Genomic DNA, 19,349 nt, shown 5'->3' with positions numbered 1-19,349 from the left:
TCTCGGGACCCCACTCATACTCCCTTGTATGCAATTAACACCGAATTAAAATCAGAAAGTGCCTGACGGTGTAGTGAGCCACCTCAGGCCCCGCCTGCAACTCCCCACAGTGCTCCCCGCCATGACAGCCTGCCCTCACCTCAGCTTCCCACCACTGACGGGCCACCCTTACAGCTCCTCCGATTGGCCAGTGGCAGACAGACACACCCTCCGATTGGCTGTGTGCCTCACTCGTGAGAGTGATAGGCTGGGCCCAGCTCCCGCCTCTGCCGAGGGCTTGCCCGTCTCCTCCCGCCCTGGCGCCTCTCCTGCTCCCCGACTTGCAACAAGGTGGGGCATCCCACCGAGGCCTGCCGCCTGGTGTGATGCAGCCAGGCAGAACTAATCCTCAACAATCGCTTTATAAATATAAGTAAGTAGCTCTGTTCCAGAAAATCTGGGCCTGAGGAACCAAAACATGCAACTTTGTAAGACAGCGAGAGCAGATAAGAATCGTAAAAAGCAGCCTGAACTCTGAAGAAAGCTGACCACAAGAACAGCACTGCACAGAAAAATGTTTATTGAGAGTGTTGTTGCGTTAGAATTGTTACCACTTCATCAGCAAAAGCTGTGGCAAAAGAAACATGTCATTATTGTCATCCTGTCACAAAATCCGGTCCGTATGTCAGCACTGGTTTCTCAGCTGGTTGCTCAGTTCCTGAAGTTTAGCAATCATGTTGTCCATAGTTGTCACCTCATCAGCTATCTCACTGTGAACCTCATTACTTGTTACATCTACAAAAAGTTGCTGCATGACAAAAAGAAATAATTATTTTAAAATATACATACAGTTTCTCTGTTTCAGCGTAGAGACAGAATACAGAAAGCTCATCACCACTATCCTGCCTTTTGTATTTTTCGTACCTATGATGGTATCTCTCCCTTTAAAAAGTCCATTTTGTGGCTAATAACAGCAGGTGCGTGTATATATATATATATATGCACACACACACATATATAGACGTGTGGTCTGTGCCATACACTGATATTTTGCCAAAGCGGCCAAATCCTCCTGTGGATGTTGGGTTTCTACTCGGACTTGACTGCCTACACTGACTCCTGATCCCATCGAAAGCGAAGGACTTTACCATGAAACTCAAATTAGAAGAGCATCTTACATACTGTCACTGCAGTTTACAAACCCACCTGCTGATAAATTAGTAGTTGAGAATTTTAATGGCCATTTTCCCGGTGTCATATTCTGCTGTGTCATTTTCCCCAAAACCCCAAATAAACATCTTTTAACATTTGGTGTCAAGACATGCATGGGTGGAGACATTAATCTGTGTGTAATTAAGTTATACAAGAGAAAACAAAACACTACAGAGTAATAAAAATAGTTTGTTCTTAAAGACCTTCAGACATCAACAAAAACACAAAGCAGCTAACTTATGAGCAATCATAATCTTCAGTGTATTTACAGGGAAACCAAGGGAGAGGAATACTAAATGAGTTGTCTAAAGCCTTGAGATACGCAAGCTCTGACTGGAGCTTTGTGCATGCTGCACCAGAACATGTTGCCATTGCAAGGCCAGGACCTGTCATTTGACTCAAGTAACATGGAGGCTATGTGCGGTACCACTCACAGAAATATGGTGGCGTGGGGGACCCAAGCATATGTTTCCCTTTTATTATGTAAAGGGAGAGTGATTCACACTTCATTTGACACAAACAAGAAGCTTACATTTAGAGACAAAAACAAACCAAGAAAACAAAAGTTGCTCTGGAGTACATCTGTACCTCATTATATCATCAAAACATAATGGGACAATACAGATACGTATATGAACAAAAATGTACTTAAAAGGCCTGAACCGAAGTCTTCAATGTGCCTCAGAACAGTGTTGTCACCGAACAAAGGAACATCTTACACAAAAATAGGAACATGTTCTTGCTACAAGTACAGAAACTTTTCTGACTTTCAGCCCAAAACCCTCACACTTGGGAACGTGACAGAAAAGTTTGGTTCTTTCTGGCTAGGACAACTAAATAAATCAGGATGATATAATTATTCATTCTTTTTTTTTTTTTTTTTTTTTTCACACAGTTGAAGAGATCTATTCAACTAGATGCAGCCTGGGGAAGTTTCACGCACCATCATTCTTTGGGCTTTGTGCCCCATATTTCCCCACAACAGTATGCATATTTCATGCATTTACGATACAGCTCCATGACCTTTCTCCTTTTCAGAGACCCCACCTGTCAGATCCAAATGATGCATGGGGGCAAGGAGCAGAAGAGAGCCCACTATGCTATTTGCCAGAGCATGTGACTGCCCAGAAGGCTCTATACAAAAAGGAGCCCATTAACACATTTTCGAGTTGCAGCCTTCAGCAGAGTGTGGGTGCATCATGAGTCTGGCACAAAACAGGAGCTGGAATGTCAGAGGTGGAGATCCCAGGAAAAGCGAGAAGTCTGAGAAGTGACATTGTTTCACCTGTATAAAAACTACTGATTTGTTCCAACTGCATGTCCTGACTACAAAATTTTGGAATTTTATCTTTTAAACATTACTTTCATTGTTCCTTTATTTCTTCTGAAATCTTAACTACCAAGTTTGCTCTTAGCCCATTTTTTAAGTGCTTTTCTCTGTTAAAAGAAAAAAGAAAAAAACCCCCGCACTAATATTGACTCACAAGGCAGCAAAAGGAGATGCTGCAGTCAAGCTTGGACAGGCATAAACAGTGCTAAACTGTGCATAGGATCTTACAGAAGATGACTGAGTTTTTAAACCACAACACACTTTGGAAATTCAGTATGACTTCAAATTAAAAATCAGATGGCATCTTGGAAAGTATGCAAAAACAGTGAGGTCACATCAATAGCTTTATCTCTAACACATCAGTTTTCTCAGAAGTGCCATAAAACTTAGACGTACCATTATCTGTCAATAACAGAGATGTTCATTTAATTAGTGACTTCAGGAATTAAGAATACAATTTACTAGACTCGCCTGTTCTTAATTTTTCAGATACTGCATGGTCTTGCCTAATATAAACCACCTGTACTTGTATTTATATCATTTATGTCAAGTAGTCTTGCTTTCTCTACAGTCATACTCAGTCTACACACTTTTTAAAAAAACACCAAACCATTTTGTGAATCACAATAAAACATACATGTTGTGGCTTTTTTCACCACATTCCAAAGACTTATTTATGTCAGTATCTAAAAGCACAGTTATGGAGCCAGCTTGTGTCTGCTTATACAACTTTCCTAGGCTTTTATCCTTAAAATTATAGGACTTAAAAGAGAGTGAGCCAAGTTTAGCACACTGATGACGGATCAACACTTTGTAACACAAGCACACATGTTATAAAACTTATGCTCTGTAATTCACATTTTACTAAACCACACACACAGCCAGGAAGAATACTTCTTTAAGACATTAAGTGTGTTTTGAATGAAAATGTATTCCAGATCAGTTCTCAGTTAAACAAGGGCTGTGTCTCATGTTATAAGATGAAGGGTAAAATTAGGATAATAATGGTGCAGAAACAGACTCTGCTCTTTGGGTGCCTGGCTATGGAGGCACAACTCCAAAAACCAAACATATGATTCAAACATGATGACATTTGCCAACAAATTAATATCTGAATTAGTAGGGTATCCTGGAAAACCTTATTAAAAATTAGTTCTCTCTTTTAATAAATAACTCTGTTTTTAAAACACTTCAAGTGATGCAAAGTAGACGTGACACGTTTTGGTCCTTTCTGCAGGTTTACATCCATTCTTTCTGAGACTGCCCTGCTTCCCCCTGACTACTCACATAAGGAAAAGGTCTTTGAAACGACCAATTTCTTCCAAGCATTTGAGTCTGTCTGCCCAATATTTTAAGTAAAATTCTAACTTAGTGTAAGAGATAGCATTGACATTTTAGAGTAGTAGGTTTATTTCAGTCAAAGCCTAGCAGGAAGAAGGGAAATAGAAGTCTAGTTAAAACTGGAATCCTTAACAGCATAGATGTGAATATCCATCTGATGATGCAATGGGACAGGCAGGTATTATTTGATCTGTAAATGACTCAAAACAGAGAAATGGTTTCTGGCAACAGAACAAAGATTCCTAGCTTTCAAACAAAAATTCCTACCTTTCAAACATTCTTACCTTTGCTTTGGATGACAAGCCACGTAAGTTGAGCCGAGCTGAAGAAAGTATCTGCAAAGCTTCCTGATTATTAGATTTGTTCTTGCTGCATTTTATAGCCACTAGAATCCAAACACAGAAGAAAAGGACCCCAAAACAAAACAGCATTACCTCTATAGCAATAATCTTTAAACAACATTTAATTAGAAATCTTGATACCTTCCATAGACAATTTTTTCATGTAATATCCCCAAAAAGAAACACAAAGAAAAAGAATACCAAGTAATTTTGAGAAGAAAAACTCTAAACCCAACAGGTATATGTATCCTTTTTAAACATAAATATCACAGCACAGTGAACAGTCTTACCGAGTCTGAGCTTTGTCCATCTCCTGACTGGCACAGTCAATCAAACTTATGTGATGATTTGAGGACTGAGACGAACTGTAGATGCCTTTTCACTTGCATTATGAAATTACTAGACCATGAATTTAATTGATCCCATGTTTACCAGTCATATGTTTACTGACTCACTCAACACAATTTCTGCCTCATTCCAAGTATATTTTTGTATAGACTATCAGGATGATGCTCTCCATTAGAGGACTCCCAATAGTAGGAATAAATATAATGGGTAAAGTATAATATTTTTGTTACTAAGCTTAATAAATATTTGCTACACTCTTCATGAATAATAAAAGTTCTTTTCATGTAGAACGTACCATGTGCAATCTCTATGGCTCCTTTCACCACTTCCTTAAAAGAAGAAACATCTTTCTCCCAATCACTTGATTGAATTTCACATTTATGTGCCTTAGTGAGACACTGCAGTGACTGCAAGGAGGGGAAAAAAAAGATTAGTATGTGAGAAAACAAACTAGGGGACTAATTTAGTTTTAAGTATCTATAAAATAATGCTGAAGCCAGAAAATGAATGTATCTTTACTATGCTTGATTTCCTGTGAGTTGGAGTAGTGTCCTTCTCTGCGACGGTAAGCACCAGCTGTAACACAGATGTTCTTCACCAATATTGCATCTCAAGTATGAGAGGCATATAAAGTAACATGTGTCTAATTTTTATCTTTTAAAAATCTGTCTAGACTGATGGATGTGACCTATGTTTGCCAAGTCATAATAACTAAATGCACATGAAAAAGGGAAAAATACTTGTACTCACACTTTGAACAGCAATTTTGTACCTAAAAAATTTATAACTGAATACATCAAAGCTTTCTTTCTGTATATGTATTCTTGGCAAATAATGTATTTTACAGATGCAGCATTAGCTGCCATACTGCTCTGGTTCTCAGTGTGAACAGGAAAAATAAATGTACACAATATGGAAGGAGGATCCCATTAAGAAAAAGAAATGAAAAATTTAAGCAGAAGAAATCGATTTTTGCTTTCGAGTTTTGTTTTCTTTCTGCAGCATCAGAAATATGAAACAAATACATGCCAGAAGTTACACGGCTTGGTTCAATGACAGCTCTTCAATTATCTTTTTGAAGAGTTTAAATATCATATAAAGGAATAAAAAACTTTCAGTACAGTACATGTACATGTACCGCTGAACAAATACAGATTAAATTTGGGGGTCGTCATCCCAGAAGCTTCTACCTTCTCTCTCCCACTGAACTTCCAATCACTATGGCACGGGCAATTGAACTGCTCATGCTGCTGTAAATTGCAGTGAAGGTGTATTAAGTCAAACCAGAGCAAATTCATTTTTTTCATAATAACCTAGGTTATAATTGGTAGTAGTTCTGGCCAGCAAAGGCAAGAACTTCCAAGGGAAGGAACAACAGTTTTTACAGCAGTCTGATTTCAGTCTGCACGTGTCTGAGTCAGAGCAGCAAATTAGGGGTGTTTTGCTGACAGATGTCAGGGAGGGGAAAGAATTCGAAGTCTTGTGGGCTGTTTGTTTGCACTTCTGGAACCTGGATTTATCCTAGAAGGGAAACAGTTATGAGTGGGGAAAGTTCAAGGAACAGAAGGGTTTCATAGCCTGGGTATGGATCAGCAGGGAACTTGAAGTTTGGAAAGATTCCTTGGTGGGAAAGGGATGGACTGGACTGCATTCAGCACAGGAAAAAATGAAGTACTGAATGAGGTGGCAGGTCGCATACATGAAAGTGTAAGAGTAAATATATGCTAAGCTAAAGAAAAAAAACCACGAACCCAACACTTCAATAGTTTTACACTCCTAACTTGTAAACCCTGTCTGACTTTGATTCCATTTACAAAGCACTGTTGTGAATTGTAACTGTAGACTCTAGTGATTCATGGCATCAGGTACAGCAGCAGAGCAGAAAGGTAAAACAAAACAACAACCAACTCACCCTATACAATAGCCAGACATACAAGGTTGTTCTTTCAAATGCAATGTTAGGAACAAAATTGGTTAAATATAATTAAATCTGCACTAAATAATGTATCACATTATGGAATAAAGGTCAAACCCTACATTTATAAGGAGGTACATGACAACTATGATAGATCTATTCCCATCTCTTTGTCCTACGATGCCACAATATAGTAAATAATGCCCTTTCAGAATTCATTAACCTTTTGCATAATAAATGTGGGTGGAAAACTGCAACAATACGCCTGGAATTTTGCTACAGATAGTTATATTCACTTAATATCTGATTGACACATGATGGTGCTTGTGGCAGTGAAGCCAATAAATACTGGTTTTAACATTTTTACTTTATAATATGACACCAGAAAAGCTACCAGTGATTATCTAGTGTATTGTAAATTAATTTTTACACTGTAAATTAATATATGCTGTGGCTGTAGGCAGTTTTGCTCTTTCACGATCTATATCTATGGTACCATCATACCAAGATACTTGGATACACACGTACGCATACCTTAAGTATTTATAAACATCATTCCATTTTGCAGGGCAAGCTAGACCATAAGCATGTTCCATAACCAGTCTGATTAGGAAACACAGTTAAAGTCCTGTCTACTCTACAAATTGAAACCATGCTTTTAACTGGGTTAGTGAAAAATACTGTGATGTAACCAGATTCTGAAACGATTACATTTATAGTATAGACAGGGCCTCTGCTACTTTGCATGTCTGAGTAAGAATTTGAGGATATATTACAGGATATTGCAATGTCTGTATTTCTGAATTCTAAATAGGCCAAATCCCTTTTATTGTTCAGCTGTAAAGAAAAATAGGGAAGGAAAAAAGGGAGGAATTGGAGGTATAATGGAGACCAGCAATGACTAAACAAGGCATTTGATAGGGCAAAGGGTAAAGAGGAAGACAATGAGCAAGGCCCAAATAATTATAAGTTGTTGGAGGCCCAACCATCTGCATAACATGCTTGACATCAAGCGGCAAGCAATCCTCCAAACTGCCATTTTTGCCCAGGCCAAAGGCATACTCCCATTAGGAAACACATACTGAAGGCTGACCTTGTGTATTTTCAGCTTCAGTGAAGATCTATTCACTGAATAGATATGGAATATATTGAATAATAGCAAGGCTATTATTTGAATTTTGGAAAGTTAATACCAAATGCAAAGCACACTTCAGCATACAACAAAGTAAACACTTCTAGCAGCACAGAGTGGTTATTTTGGAAATGCAATCAACTTGATTACCTGGGAAGTGATAGGAACAAGAGATGGAAGTTAATGTAGCAAAACCAGAGACGGGTAGAGAGAAACCAATGGTTCAACAGCTTAAGAATTAAATAGCATTATTTAATTCCATTTTAAGCTAAGTAAGGATGAGGCACTTTTACTCTGGGAACTCTAACTGTAGTATAGACTATCTTAAATGCATTTTCCCTTCGTGATTGCAAAGAAGAATATAGATAGCTTATGATGCCACTGGATCATGCCATTAAGATCCACTTTTTTTCCAGAAGCTGCAATATCTTATCTTCAGAATCAAAAATTACAATTTCTTAAAAAACCACCACCATTAGATTACAGCCATTAGATTGCTGCCACGAAAAGTTTCAGAATACAAATCCAGGACAATGCACATATGCTGTGATAGGATGTTTTAAAATGAAATACTATAAAAGAGAGAGATTTTTTTAAAAATCCACAAAAACTGATGTAAAACATCTTGCTCCTGTTAGGCAATTAAAATGTGTGCTGTAGGAACATGAAAAGCACAAAATAAGCTTATAGAAACACTAAAGCAAAACACATCTGGAACAAGAGCATGCCTTACTATGGCACTATAGTTTGTTAGAGAACAGGTTTGTACCAGAAGTGTGTATCCATAAAAATGTATACCTGACAACACATTTACCTTTTCAATATCTTCACCACTATCATTCTGTCCATTTCCATAAAGTTGGGCATAAAGTCTCCAGATCTCCCCATCATTTGTCACTCGTGATGTCACTCTGCCCAAGAGCTCTTGCAATTTCCCCTTCAATCCACTCGCCACCTCTCCAGTGCGATCTGCCATACCATCCACTACTGCTCTGACCAGAATAGCCAGCACCTTAAAAAAGCAGCAGCAGATTTTATTTAAACTCAAATCAACATCAGTATATATAATGATATCTGTAATTTTTGGTATCTATTAATGTTAAGTAAAATAAAATACAGTACCATATTACAAGTATAGAATTTACTAAGAAATACATTATTAGGGAGGTAATTCAACTAATTTAAACCTCATCTATAAGATTCTATGGTTGGTGAAGATACAGAGGCCAAAGAGCTAAGACAGAAATTTGGGTACCGGGACAGGCTAGTGTGAAAGAGAATGGTATAGGAAATTGTGACAATATCCTAAAGATATTTTCACCTTATAGTACTGTTATAAAAAGATCAGTAAACAGGCTGAACCAGATTAATTCAGGTAACGGAAGACACTGTTGTTTACAGGACCTCTATTTAACTACCTGCAGAAACGGAAAGATGGATAGTTTGAAATGTATAGTTTGATTGATGTATGTATGTATGTATCAGATGTATAGTTTGATGATATGTATGAAAGATGAGATGGAAACTGGAAGGCAACTGAATGCTACCTTGGGAAACTCTGTCTAATGCACTTCTGGTGAGTTACTAGTCAAGTCAGTTCAATCAAACTTTTTACAAGTATTCATTTAATGGCTGTACTTTCTGAGTCACTGGCTTGAGAATGTGGGATCTGACCTGCAGAAATGCTGAGCACGTGCAGCTGCTGGTGAACTCAATGGGAGCAGGGCTTTGCATGTATGAAATGCTACATAACACCAGGTGTCCCAGAAAAAAAAACATGAGCCTTCGTGTCTCAAACTGGACACTGAAAATTAGAAAACAGTTTTGCTGTGTCTCAGTTCCTTCTCAATAAATGAGAAACAGCAAATGTAAATTAAGACATTGGATCATATGGTGAATTAGAAGAAAATAAAATCCAGAAAAGCTGTGGCTTATTAAGTGAAAGCTACTTGTTCTGTGTAGTGCATGAGACACAGAAACTGAGGAAGAAATAACAATAAAAACAAACTGGAAGTCTCATAAGGCTTGCATTCAAGATAGGCCAGTAAAGGGTATACAAACACCATCATCCTGGTACTTCCTAACTTGTGACGCTATCATTTGGCAACTTTAGTGCTTCAACATTTTTGTCCATGTGATATTAATACTTACAATGAAATCACATTAATAGCAATATTAATATCAAGACAGTAATAAAACCAATTTCAAAGATGATCTGTGAGTAGCCCCAAACCATACAAATATACTAGTAAATAGTATAAAATAAACTCTAGTAAAATAGTATAATATAGTATAAAAATAAACTAGTAAAACAGTATAAAAATAAACTCTAGTAAAAGTATGAGGTGTATCCTTACAAACCAAGATGTAGTTCACTGTCAGAAAATAATGCAAAAATTATGACAGTATCAAAGTATATTACACTTAAAATAAAAACATGTGCAGTTCAGTATTTGTGATATGTTATTTTCCTAAAGCAACTTTTCTTCTATAGAATGACTCAATTAACATGCATCCCAAGAATTAATTACTGAGTTTTATCAGCTTTATCAGAAATCTTTGGCAAAAAACCCCAAATAAATCAAAATGGTTGATGATGTTATGAAATAAATCTATGTAACAGAAAAAGTGAAAAAAAAATTATACATCTCCCTGGTATCTTTTCAGAACCAATATGAAATCATAATAGCATCGAACATCAGCTAAACAGCTTCCCCCTCCTCCCCTCCAAACTTAAGGGCTTATAAAATGATATGACAAACTGGCTGTTCTTTCTTTCCTTTTCTGTTAAAGAGCTTGGATTTTCACTCAAGTTAATAGAAAATATGATCAACTATTAATAGTCAAAAAGTTCTGAAATTCATATTGCATTCATGATTTGTAATCTAAGGGACTAAACCCCAGCATTAAATGAATCAGGTCTTCCATAATGATTTGCTAGAAAAGCACCAGAAGTATTGATATTTCCATTACTACAGCATTGTAATAAAAAAACATAAACGAGGTGCAAGAAGAAACATTAAACTGTTCTCTTCCGAAAAGGAACTAGAACTGGTCCTGAGGATTCATACATACATGTATGACTTCTCAATCAACTTCTCAGTTTAACAAAATTGTTACTCGAAGTCCAAAAAGTTAGTTCAAATGAATATCATGTATAGTTATCAAGAGTTTTAAAGCCAATGATATTTTTGTTTGCATATGAAAAACCCCCCCAGTTTCTTCAGTCAGTAGGATTTAGCAACTGAAGAATTACCCATATTCCCATAGAGTTTAGGCTTTGCTTACACTTTCATCATAATAATCTATCTCCTTTTTTTGTAATTCATCATGTAAGCTTTAGCACTCAGCAGTTAAAATAAAACTAGTGTGAAAGCATGGATTAAAGGGTCCATTAAACAGTAATGAATCATTAACGCTACTTGGCTCTGCCCAGTTGTTAAATAAAACTATTTCAAATTGCAAGTGAATTGTGCTAATCATCACAAAGTATTAGCAGTGTAACAGAGCTTTCCATTTTAGACTGTTGTCTTAAGTGTTAAATTTTAATTTATATCTTTGAGAGATTTTAAACTGCCATACACGCTAAACTACTAAAGCAATGCTCTGTTGCCCAGGATCCCACACAAGCAGTAGAGCTTTTTTTTTTTTTTTTTTAAATGCCTCTTAATGAACTGGGCTCCATATGACCACTGTACAGAGAGTTTGTGTTTAGTATGACATCACACCATCTGCATTCCTCCTTCTCCTTTGCTTCAATTTTGTGAATAATGTGTGTTTACTAAAAACTGAACAAAAACCACCATTGGACAAAACCTTAGAAACAAACCCAATCATTTTTAAATGCTGCGATTGCTATCAGTTAATCTCATTTCACAACTGTTCTCCAAACAGCTCCTTTCATATAAAAATTCACTCGGTCAAACCATTTTTAGAAGCTTCACTAATACTAATCAAACTTGACAGTGCTCAAGTAAGGAGAGAACCCTCAGATACCAGATCCAAAATGACAAATCTGCAGTCTGTGAGCTCTCCCTATGCCCCTCCCAAACTAAAGCTTTATTATAAAAGACAATTGTCATCAGTGAGCTACTTAAAAGAAACAGAGCTCCAGAAATTATTAATTCCTACCCTCACTCCTCAAAATCCCCTTGGAACATGCTCTTGCAGAATTTTATTAGAAACAGTCTGGCAATACAAACCGCTGAAATGAGGATGATATTTGATGGAAAGGGTAACAGAAAAACTTTGCTAGATTCCCAAGAACACAGAATTGCAGAGAGGAACCATTTGTCCATACTTCTGAATTCATATTCTTTGACAGCACAGGATGAAGATCTGGTTTCTGAAAGCAATGTAGCAAAACAGCTTTTCCACCCGCAAAATAAGTTTGTTATTCACAGAACTGCAGCTTCCCAAGTGAAAAAGATTGCTTGCCTCCACAAACATGCACATGGTGCAAAGCAGTGTGATTAGCAGTTGCAGAAATCTTTCAGGTAAATTTACCACCTCAGACTACTAATTCAGAGGCTAAATTGAGGACTAAAACAGGTAAGGCTTTCTCGCCAGGTCCTTTTTAGTGACTGATCTACTAGCTGAAACTAAGATAATTTAGTGAGACAGTATCTTTTATCACTAACATCTATATTAAAGGTTTTCAAGGTATATTTCTCAATAGGTTTATGAACATTAAAAGGAATATGGAAATTTGAAGAATTTTAAGAACAAGGAAGGAAGAAAGGTAAGAAAGCATGCTTATAACATTTAAGGGAAATAGTAAGAAACTGAGACTTTTGAAAGTGTGTCCTTTGCTGTAATCTTTTATTGCATTGCTGCTCATTTATAAAGAGCCTTTCAGCTTTTCCTTGTTCAATTTTGTCTTGCGGAATCTGTACATACATATCTTCAAGCCTCATGATATCCTAATCTCAGAACCTTTGCCACAAGGATGACATCGTTAAATAACTAGAATAGCTTAGAAACAAAATTTCCCAAAGCTGCATTCTGTACTCAGAAGTCTGGCACAAAAAGACAGCAATGGCCTAACAGAAATCACAGATGAAGATATGAATGCCTTACTGTTATTAGAAGAAATTAGTGCTTTACGAATATGGCTTCACACTATGCTGAAATAAAATAAAAAAATCTGATGAACTACGCAAACCAAGGACATTTCACATTATATATTCAATTGCACATTCTTAATTGATGCATTCAGTCTCACAAGGGGTATTCTGCAACAACGATTATGCTAAAACTGATTGGTGATCAGCTTTCTGTTTTCACAAAGAATTGGAATCAATGACTCAACTTGTTTCTTCCAGTCCCATGCATATTTATTTTTCTGGATTTTTAAATTCCTACCTTCTTTCTCACCACTATATCATCTAGCTTAGTAGCCTATCAATTAAATTCTATGATGACTACATATACTAAATATAACCTGAGAGAAGATCACACTATGTTGCATGGAAAGAGGTGTATGCTTCCACTTACTCATGTTCATGATTTTACTTTGTTAAAATACAATTGCACAAGAGGGTTACAAAGCAACTCTATTTAAAACAGGCCAGTTGGCAAATGGGAGAAGTTCAGAAATCAGTGATGAGCTTTGTAAACAATCTCAGCAGCAGCTTTTAGTTTTATGTGCTTTTTTTTGTTTTGCTATGGGAATACTCTTCTCTTCCTTGTAAGATTATTGATTAAAGCCTTTCTGAAATTCTTTAATCAGGCTCTGAGGTTTTTCTTGGCCAACTAGTAAAATCCATCTAATTGAGGAAACTGTATTAGAAGTTATGATGAAACCCATAAAGCACTTTACATATCAGAAGCCAAAGTTAAAATTAGGATACAAAAAAAAATTTAGGATACATAGCATATATATATTTCTGTAAAAATGATAACAGTTGTATGAGAACAAGATGAAAAAAGAATTATACAACAAAAATAGAAATTCAATGCAAGCAATGTCCCCCAATATTTTAATGAAATATCCTACATAAAATTTGGAAAACACACTAATAGCAGTCTGTATAATCTCAAAATATCTAAAATGGACAAATGCACGTAGAAATTTCTATTCCTGGTCAGCTGTCAATCTGACGAAAATAATACAGTAGATCACCCCTAAAAATGTTATTTAAATTAACAATTGAGAAAAAAATTCATTAAAAAAAGCCAACCATCTACAAGATGTTCCATGAATAAACACACAGGCCCCACCAGTACCACAATACTGTAGCTGCCAAACACACTAATCTTCACCATATATAAGACTATTTTCCACAGACACTTCTTAATGCAAAGAGAGTTAGAGACCTTCCAATGTTCAGCCGTATCAAACCCAAAAGATTTTATTCATACAGAATGTTATCCTGTGCACGGTTGGCTTTATAGTACTAAGTATTGTACTCATGTACAATTTGTTATTAAAAAGTAATCTGAAAAAAGTTTTTAACATCCCTGCCCTCCATGAACAACAAGATGTTTCCACAACAATACTGAATTCTATCTATTCTCTCTCCTCATCACTGGACTCAAACTCCCAAGATCCAGGAAAGCTACTTTTAATCATTTTATGGGATAAGAAAAGAAACATACTCCTAGGATCAATGACCAGCAACAGCTGGGTCCTCTTACCCTGGTACTACACAGAAACTCCCTAAGAGCTCATAAGCTGTTCAACCAGATCTAATTTTGCAAAGGCTTTTGGAAGTGTTTCACTACTCTGCTTAAAGGATTCTTTCGCTTGCCTTTCAGATTCACCTTGCTATTTTCACTGAGTATACAGAACCCTGCTTGGATCAGGACCTGGTTTTAAGCAAGGTAACATCCCAGCTGAAGCTGTTAAATCCAGGCTCTGGATTTTATCCAGAGCATACATTTACAAACACAGAAATTAACTGAACTTAAATGAACTACAGTGAAAGATGAGCAAAATACCTCCTTTATTTTTCTTTGTTCTGATTATTAAGAATCAATGTTCTGACTGTAATGCATTCACTCTATGAAACATAATTCACTTTCAAAGGCTCATTTGTGGAATTTTCAAACACATGGGAAAAGCTTACCTTTTTTTAAACTAAATAATTTATATTATTTCTGATACTAAGATACACAGCAACGGTATGGAAAGATGGGGTTATGCATTGTGTTTTATTTAAGAATAGCCTTAAAACTGCAAGGCTCATAGTTGGCCTTCCACAAAGCCTGAGGCAATGTGGATGCAAAAGTTTTACTTTTTGTCCATTTTTGTTTTAAATACTTAGTCTTACAGTCCAGATCTCAAAAAATTGAATGGCTTGTCCACATAACTTCACTGGTATGTAAACTATCATTACTGATACCATTATCAGCAGAAATCTCTCTCTGTCTCACAAGAAAAATTAATGAACATATAGGATGACTTAACATGAAAACTTCCCCACCTGTGTGTCCTTGTACTTTTCTCTTAAGTCCATGAGCCGGTGATAAGCTTTAATTGCTTCTGAAAACTCTCCAACATCTGTACTGGTGAGAAGATAGTTCTCCCATATTTGCCAGTGCTCATAGTTGCACTTGAGAGCTTCTTGGAGGGTTCTAAATGCTTTGATTCTAACCAATAATAAAAAAGAATAGAAAAGAAGATTCTACATTAAAGATTTAATATAGAAGATTTCTATATTAAAATCAGTTGGCATTGTATCAACTAAAAAGCTGCTTATTTAAAAAAAAATCAGGTTTAGAAAACAGTGCAATGTAAAAGTTATTGTTCATTACTTACAATACTGATAATTCCTTAATCTCTCTTGCCAATTACTGTCTATCAGTTCACTCCACAGTACACTCTGTAGAGGCTGGACTAGGTAATTTCTATGTTAGCTCTTATAATTAAATTTTTATATAAATTCATTATAATGGTGCCATCTATGTCAATATTTTATCTTCTGAATTTTTAACTGGAACCATGAGAAAACAATCTTACTCATGCTGAAGTTGTACCACACATTAAAAAAATTACTGAGTTCATGGCAGATGCAGAATGATACTGACTCACTTCATCACACAAAGGAAGGTTACTTAACAATAACAGCTTTTTGTGATTTATTTTAAACATTTGCACGTGGTAAACATGCATACCCACTGCACAGAAGCCCAGCATTTTCAACCATTTTTTTCTTACGTCAGCTGGAAGCTTTACTTACACTCTTTGTTCCCTGATGCTACGCTGCTTAGTGCAAATGTGTCAGAGTGGCCCCAGACACTATTAGGGTCCTTCACCAAAGGTGCTGGCTGCCCAGTGAACCATCTCACGGTGGCAGGAGAAAGTGTTGTGGAATAAAGGTGGACAGAATAGTTCCTGTAAAGTCACTGTCAAGTCAGAAAGCATCTTCATTTTTTCATACGGATCCACTGCAGGCAACTCTTTACCATTCCCTTACTCAAGGCGAGAAGTAATGGCATTCTCTGCTAAGGACCATAGGACAGTTTGGCCAAATCAAGAATACTGGCTGAAAGCAGCTGACCTACAGTTTACAGAGGTATGACCTTCTGCACAACATGCAACCAAGGCTGCCAGAGAGGAGGCAGAAAAGTAAGAAGTCTTAATGCAATCTGAAGCATACGTTGGTAACGTCTGGGTGCCTACTCCTTAAAGCTTCAAACGTACTGCCAAAAGTTTCAATAAATTTGAAACTTTAAAAAAAGCTTTGCTAGAGAATCAGAATGATATGGTTCTTAGGACTTCAAGAGATTGAAGCTTATTCTCAGCTGAACAGTCATGATATGTAGAAAAAACACAAAGGAATAAATTCCTTTAAATGAAAACTTGAAACAGAGTTTTCCCAGGCTGGTAAAAATCTTCTTTGGGGAGGTACGACAATAAATCTCTTCTTAATAAAAATCATATAAAGATGGCTTGGTATCAAAATTTGCAGTTAACTTGCTCTATTGCTTGAGTAAGTTGCTAAAAGTGCTGTCTCTAAAGAAAGACAGCTCAAAGAAATTGTTGGCTGAGTTTCAAAAAGAGGGTCCAGGAGAGAGTAAATATCCCAGCCAGAAAAAGGGAATATCTAACTAGTGGATCGGGCCATTAAAAGTTTGGAATGGCTGGGTCAGGGAAAAATGTAAATAACTGCCAATCCAAGCCCATAGTATTAAAAAAGTTACCAAATACACGTGAAGAGAGCTGACTGATAGAGCAAAATTACTGAAGAAAAACAGAGGTCATTTGGCATCGCTGCGGCAGAATAGTCCACAGGCAGCATTATCCCATGTTCACTCCCCTTTTCTCTCTCTTCTGATATACGTGATGCTACCAAGTAAATGTACTAACAGTTGGGTCTCCCCCACTGTTAACAGTCCTAGTAAGGGATTTCAGACCCTGATTTTGATAGATTGTATTAGAAAAGAACAGAAACCTGGTCCTTCCTCTGTGGATTTTGCTAAAATGGAAGCTGGGATCTGCCACAGCTCACTGACAGGCTGGAAGATGCTCTGGCTGACTGATGTACCCCAATCACCTTGAGAAACTGTTTCTGAAACTGCTCTTCAACATCTGCAGGATTAGCCTGTATGATCTCCCCCATCTTCTCAAAAAAGTCAATAAGTTATCAGGAGGGCAGATGCCAATCATATGGAACTGTGAAATGTAGACAAGATACCAGAGGGATGGCATGGAAATCGTATTCCTTAAATCATCACTCTTGCTACGCTAATAAAAACCTCTAAGTTGTCAAAACAAATTGCCTATGTATTTAATAAGTCATATAACAATGGAGTATCCTTAACCAGGGCAACAGTTAAACCAATTCATATCCAAACAGGAAACAGTAGGCAGTACCAGTGCATCATCTTTCACCCAAAGGACAGAGGTCCAGTCCCAGTTTGTTCTGAGAAATATGAGATCTAGATTTCAAAGGCCTCCTGGCACCCAGGGAAGTTTTTCTGGTAAACTGAACAGTCTGTTTTCATCACAATTTTTCTGGAGGAAATTCAGAATACACAAAACTTGTGGACTCTTAAAAAGCAAACAACCCCCAAAAACAACAAAACCCCTTTCATTTGGGTGTCAGCAAGTTGTTTGCATACGCTTTTCAAAAAGACTTCCACATTTTATATTTGTCTGTTGTATGAGACTCTGCTAAGCCTTACCCAAATGCACAATCCTTGGGTGGGACTGATTTAAGAGCCTGGTTGGAGTAAAGCTTAATTTTGATGAAGGAGCAAAAGAAAACAATTAACTCAAAAAGAAAACAATTAACTCAAATATCTTCTTTTTGTTTTCCTTTTTTTAACCCTCCCCCACTTATTTTTTTTTCCTAGCAGGCTTGAAAAATAAGAATCTACACTTTCACCACCACTCGGCCCCCCAAAATAAATTATACTGAAGTGTACTACTACAGATATCCTCTGTTTTGAGAGTGGGTTAAACTAACTCACACACAGTCTTGATCTATAAGTGACTACACAAATAATCAAAGAAGTTGCTATTCCACAGCAAATACAGGCCACACTCAGCTATCAGCATGTAATACTGACGTAAGATTTCCTGTACACATATTCCTCTCCCACATGATTCCTGTGGAAAAAAAAGCCCAGAAACATGCCCCCATTTACTGCTTTTGATACAATATCAAATAGGTCACAAGTTTTGTATCTATTTAGCATGTTAAATCAAAGACTAGATTAACAATAATAAAATTAAACCAATAAAGTGAAACTAATCACTCAGTAGTTTCTCAGCCTTGCAGTAGATGAACAGACAGAAAAATTATTTTGATTAAAGATACTTTTATGCAACAAGCGTAAGCCAGTACACTGAGCATCTGACATACCCTTTTGAACTTTATGCAAAAGGAGCCATCTATCACACACAGTCTAAGACAATAAATTGGGCATTCGCAAGGCACTGCTGAAGATGAAAGGAACTGCTGAAAAGTTAAAAGAAGCTCTTGATTTCTATTACTTTTTAGTCTTGAGTAGTTATTCTAACCTTCGTTTTCTCTTCCCTCCTACTCTCATTAGCATATCAGACCATCTCTTGAATTCATTTATGATATTACTTCCCACATTTCCTTTGTGTGTTTATCAATTTACCCTTTTATGTAAATTTACTATTCTTTTTCTCTTTTTTAGTTTGCCTCCTGACTGCATAACCATATAAATTGATGACAGATTTTGAGTAAGGTTTTTAAAAATTCACCTTATTCTTTTCTTTCATTCTTTGGGGACAAGTTATAATGTGAAAATTCTTCTTAAATATTAAGTTCTTTCAGGTATTCTGTGTCTACAAGTAACTTTTATTACATTGAGTTGAAATACAGAATAAGAAAGGCAGTCCGTTTAGGTCAAAGCTTCTTGTACTAATGGTTAATTTGGAGGGAAAAGAACAAGTGAGCTATTACATGTGTAGATCTCCATCTGCTTTCGTAATATAAAAAACAAACTGCCTGTTTTTCCCTTAAATCTACTGGGATTAATGTAGTATGAATTGACATAGGTCTGAATATATAGTTTGCTTGAAATGGACGTATCTTTTTAACTTCATAGGCAAATTAGTTTCCAACTTTAATATGAGTATTTTGCACTGGTTGTACTTACTACATCATAAATACTTTTAACAAGAAAAAAGTGTAGGGTGAGAGGTTGCTACTTTTATAAAGCTTATTAAACTATTTCCTGCAAAATGAAATAAGTTATCAGTGATCCAACCTGGGAGAGAGAACTGAAAGGATAAGAATTACAAAATATGAGGTAACCACATTATAAGAA

The 19,349-nt window shown here is 36.5% G+C and overlaps 1 protein-coding gene across 1 annotated transcript in view; it reads right to left on the bottom strand.

The window, feature by feature from the left end:
- Positions 1-528: 528 nt before the first annotated feature.
- The window catches only part of TTC27 (tetratricopeptide repeat domain 27), a 133,558-nt gene continuing 114,737 nt past the window's right edge, over positions 529-19,349 (bottom strand). Inside the window, exons 16-20 of the mRNA XM_075496118.1 lie at positions 15,026-15,191; positions 8,413-8,610; positions 4,847-4,958; positions 4,147-4,247; positions 529-787 (exon numbers count right to left, since the gene is read on the bottom strand). Coding sequence (XP_075352233.1) covers positions 665-787; positions 4,147-4,247; positions 4,847-4,958; positions 8,413-8,610; positions 15,026-15,191 — 700 coding nt within the window. The 3' untranslated portion in view covers positions 529-664. The remainder of the gene's footprint in view (positions 788-4,146; positions 4,248-4,846; positions 4,959-8,412; positions 8,611-15,025; positions 15,192-19,349) is intronic.

Source organism: Mycteria americana, chromosome 3 (assembly GCF_035582795.1).
Source record: "Mycteria americana isolate JAX WOST 10 ecotype Jacksonville Zoo and Gardens chromosome 3, USCA_MyAme_1.0, whole genome shotgun sequence".
In the NCBI taxonomy this organism is placed as follows: domain Eukaryota; kingdom Metazoa; phylum Chordata; class Aves; order Ciconiiformes; family Ciconiidae; genus Mycteria; species Mycteria americana.
This window is presented reverse-complemented; position numbering and strand designations above follow the sequence as displayed.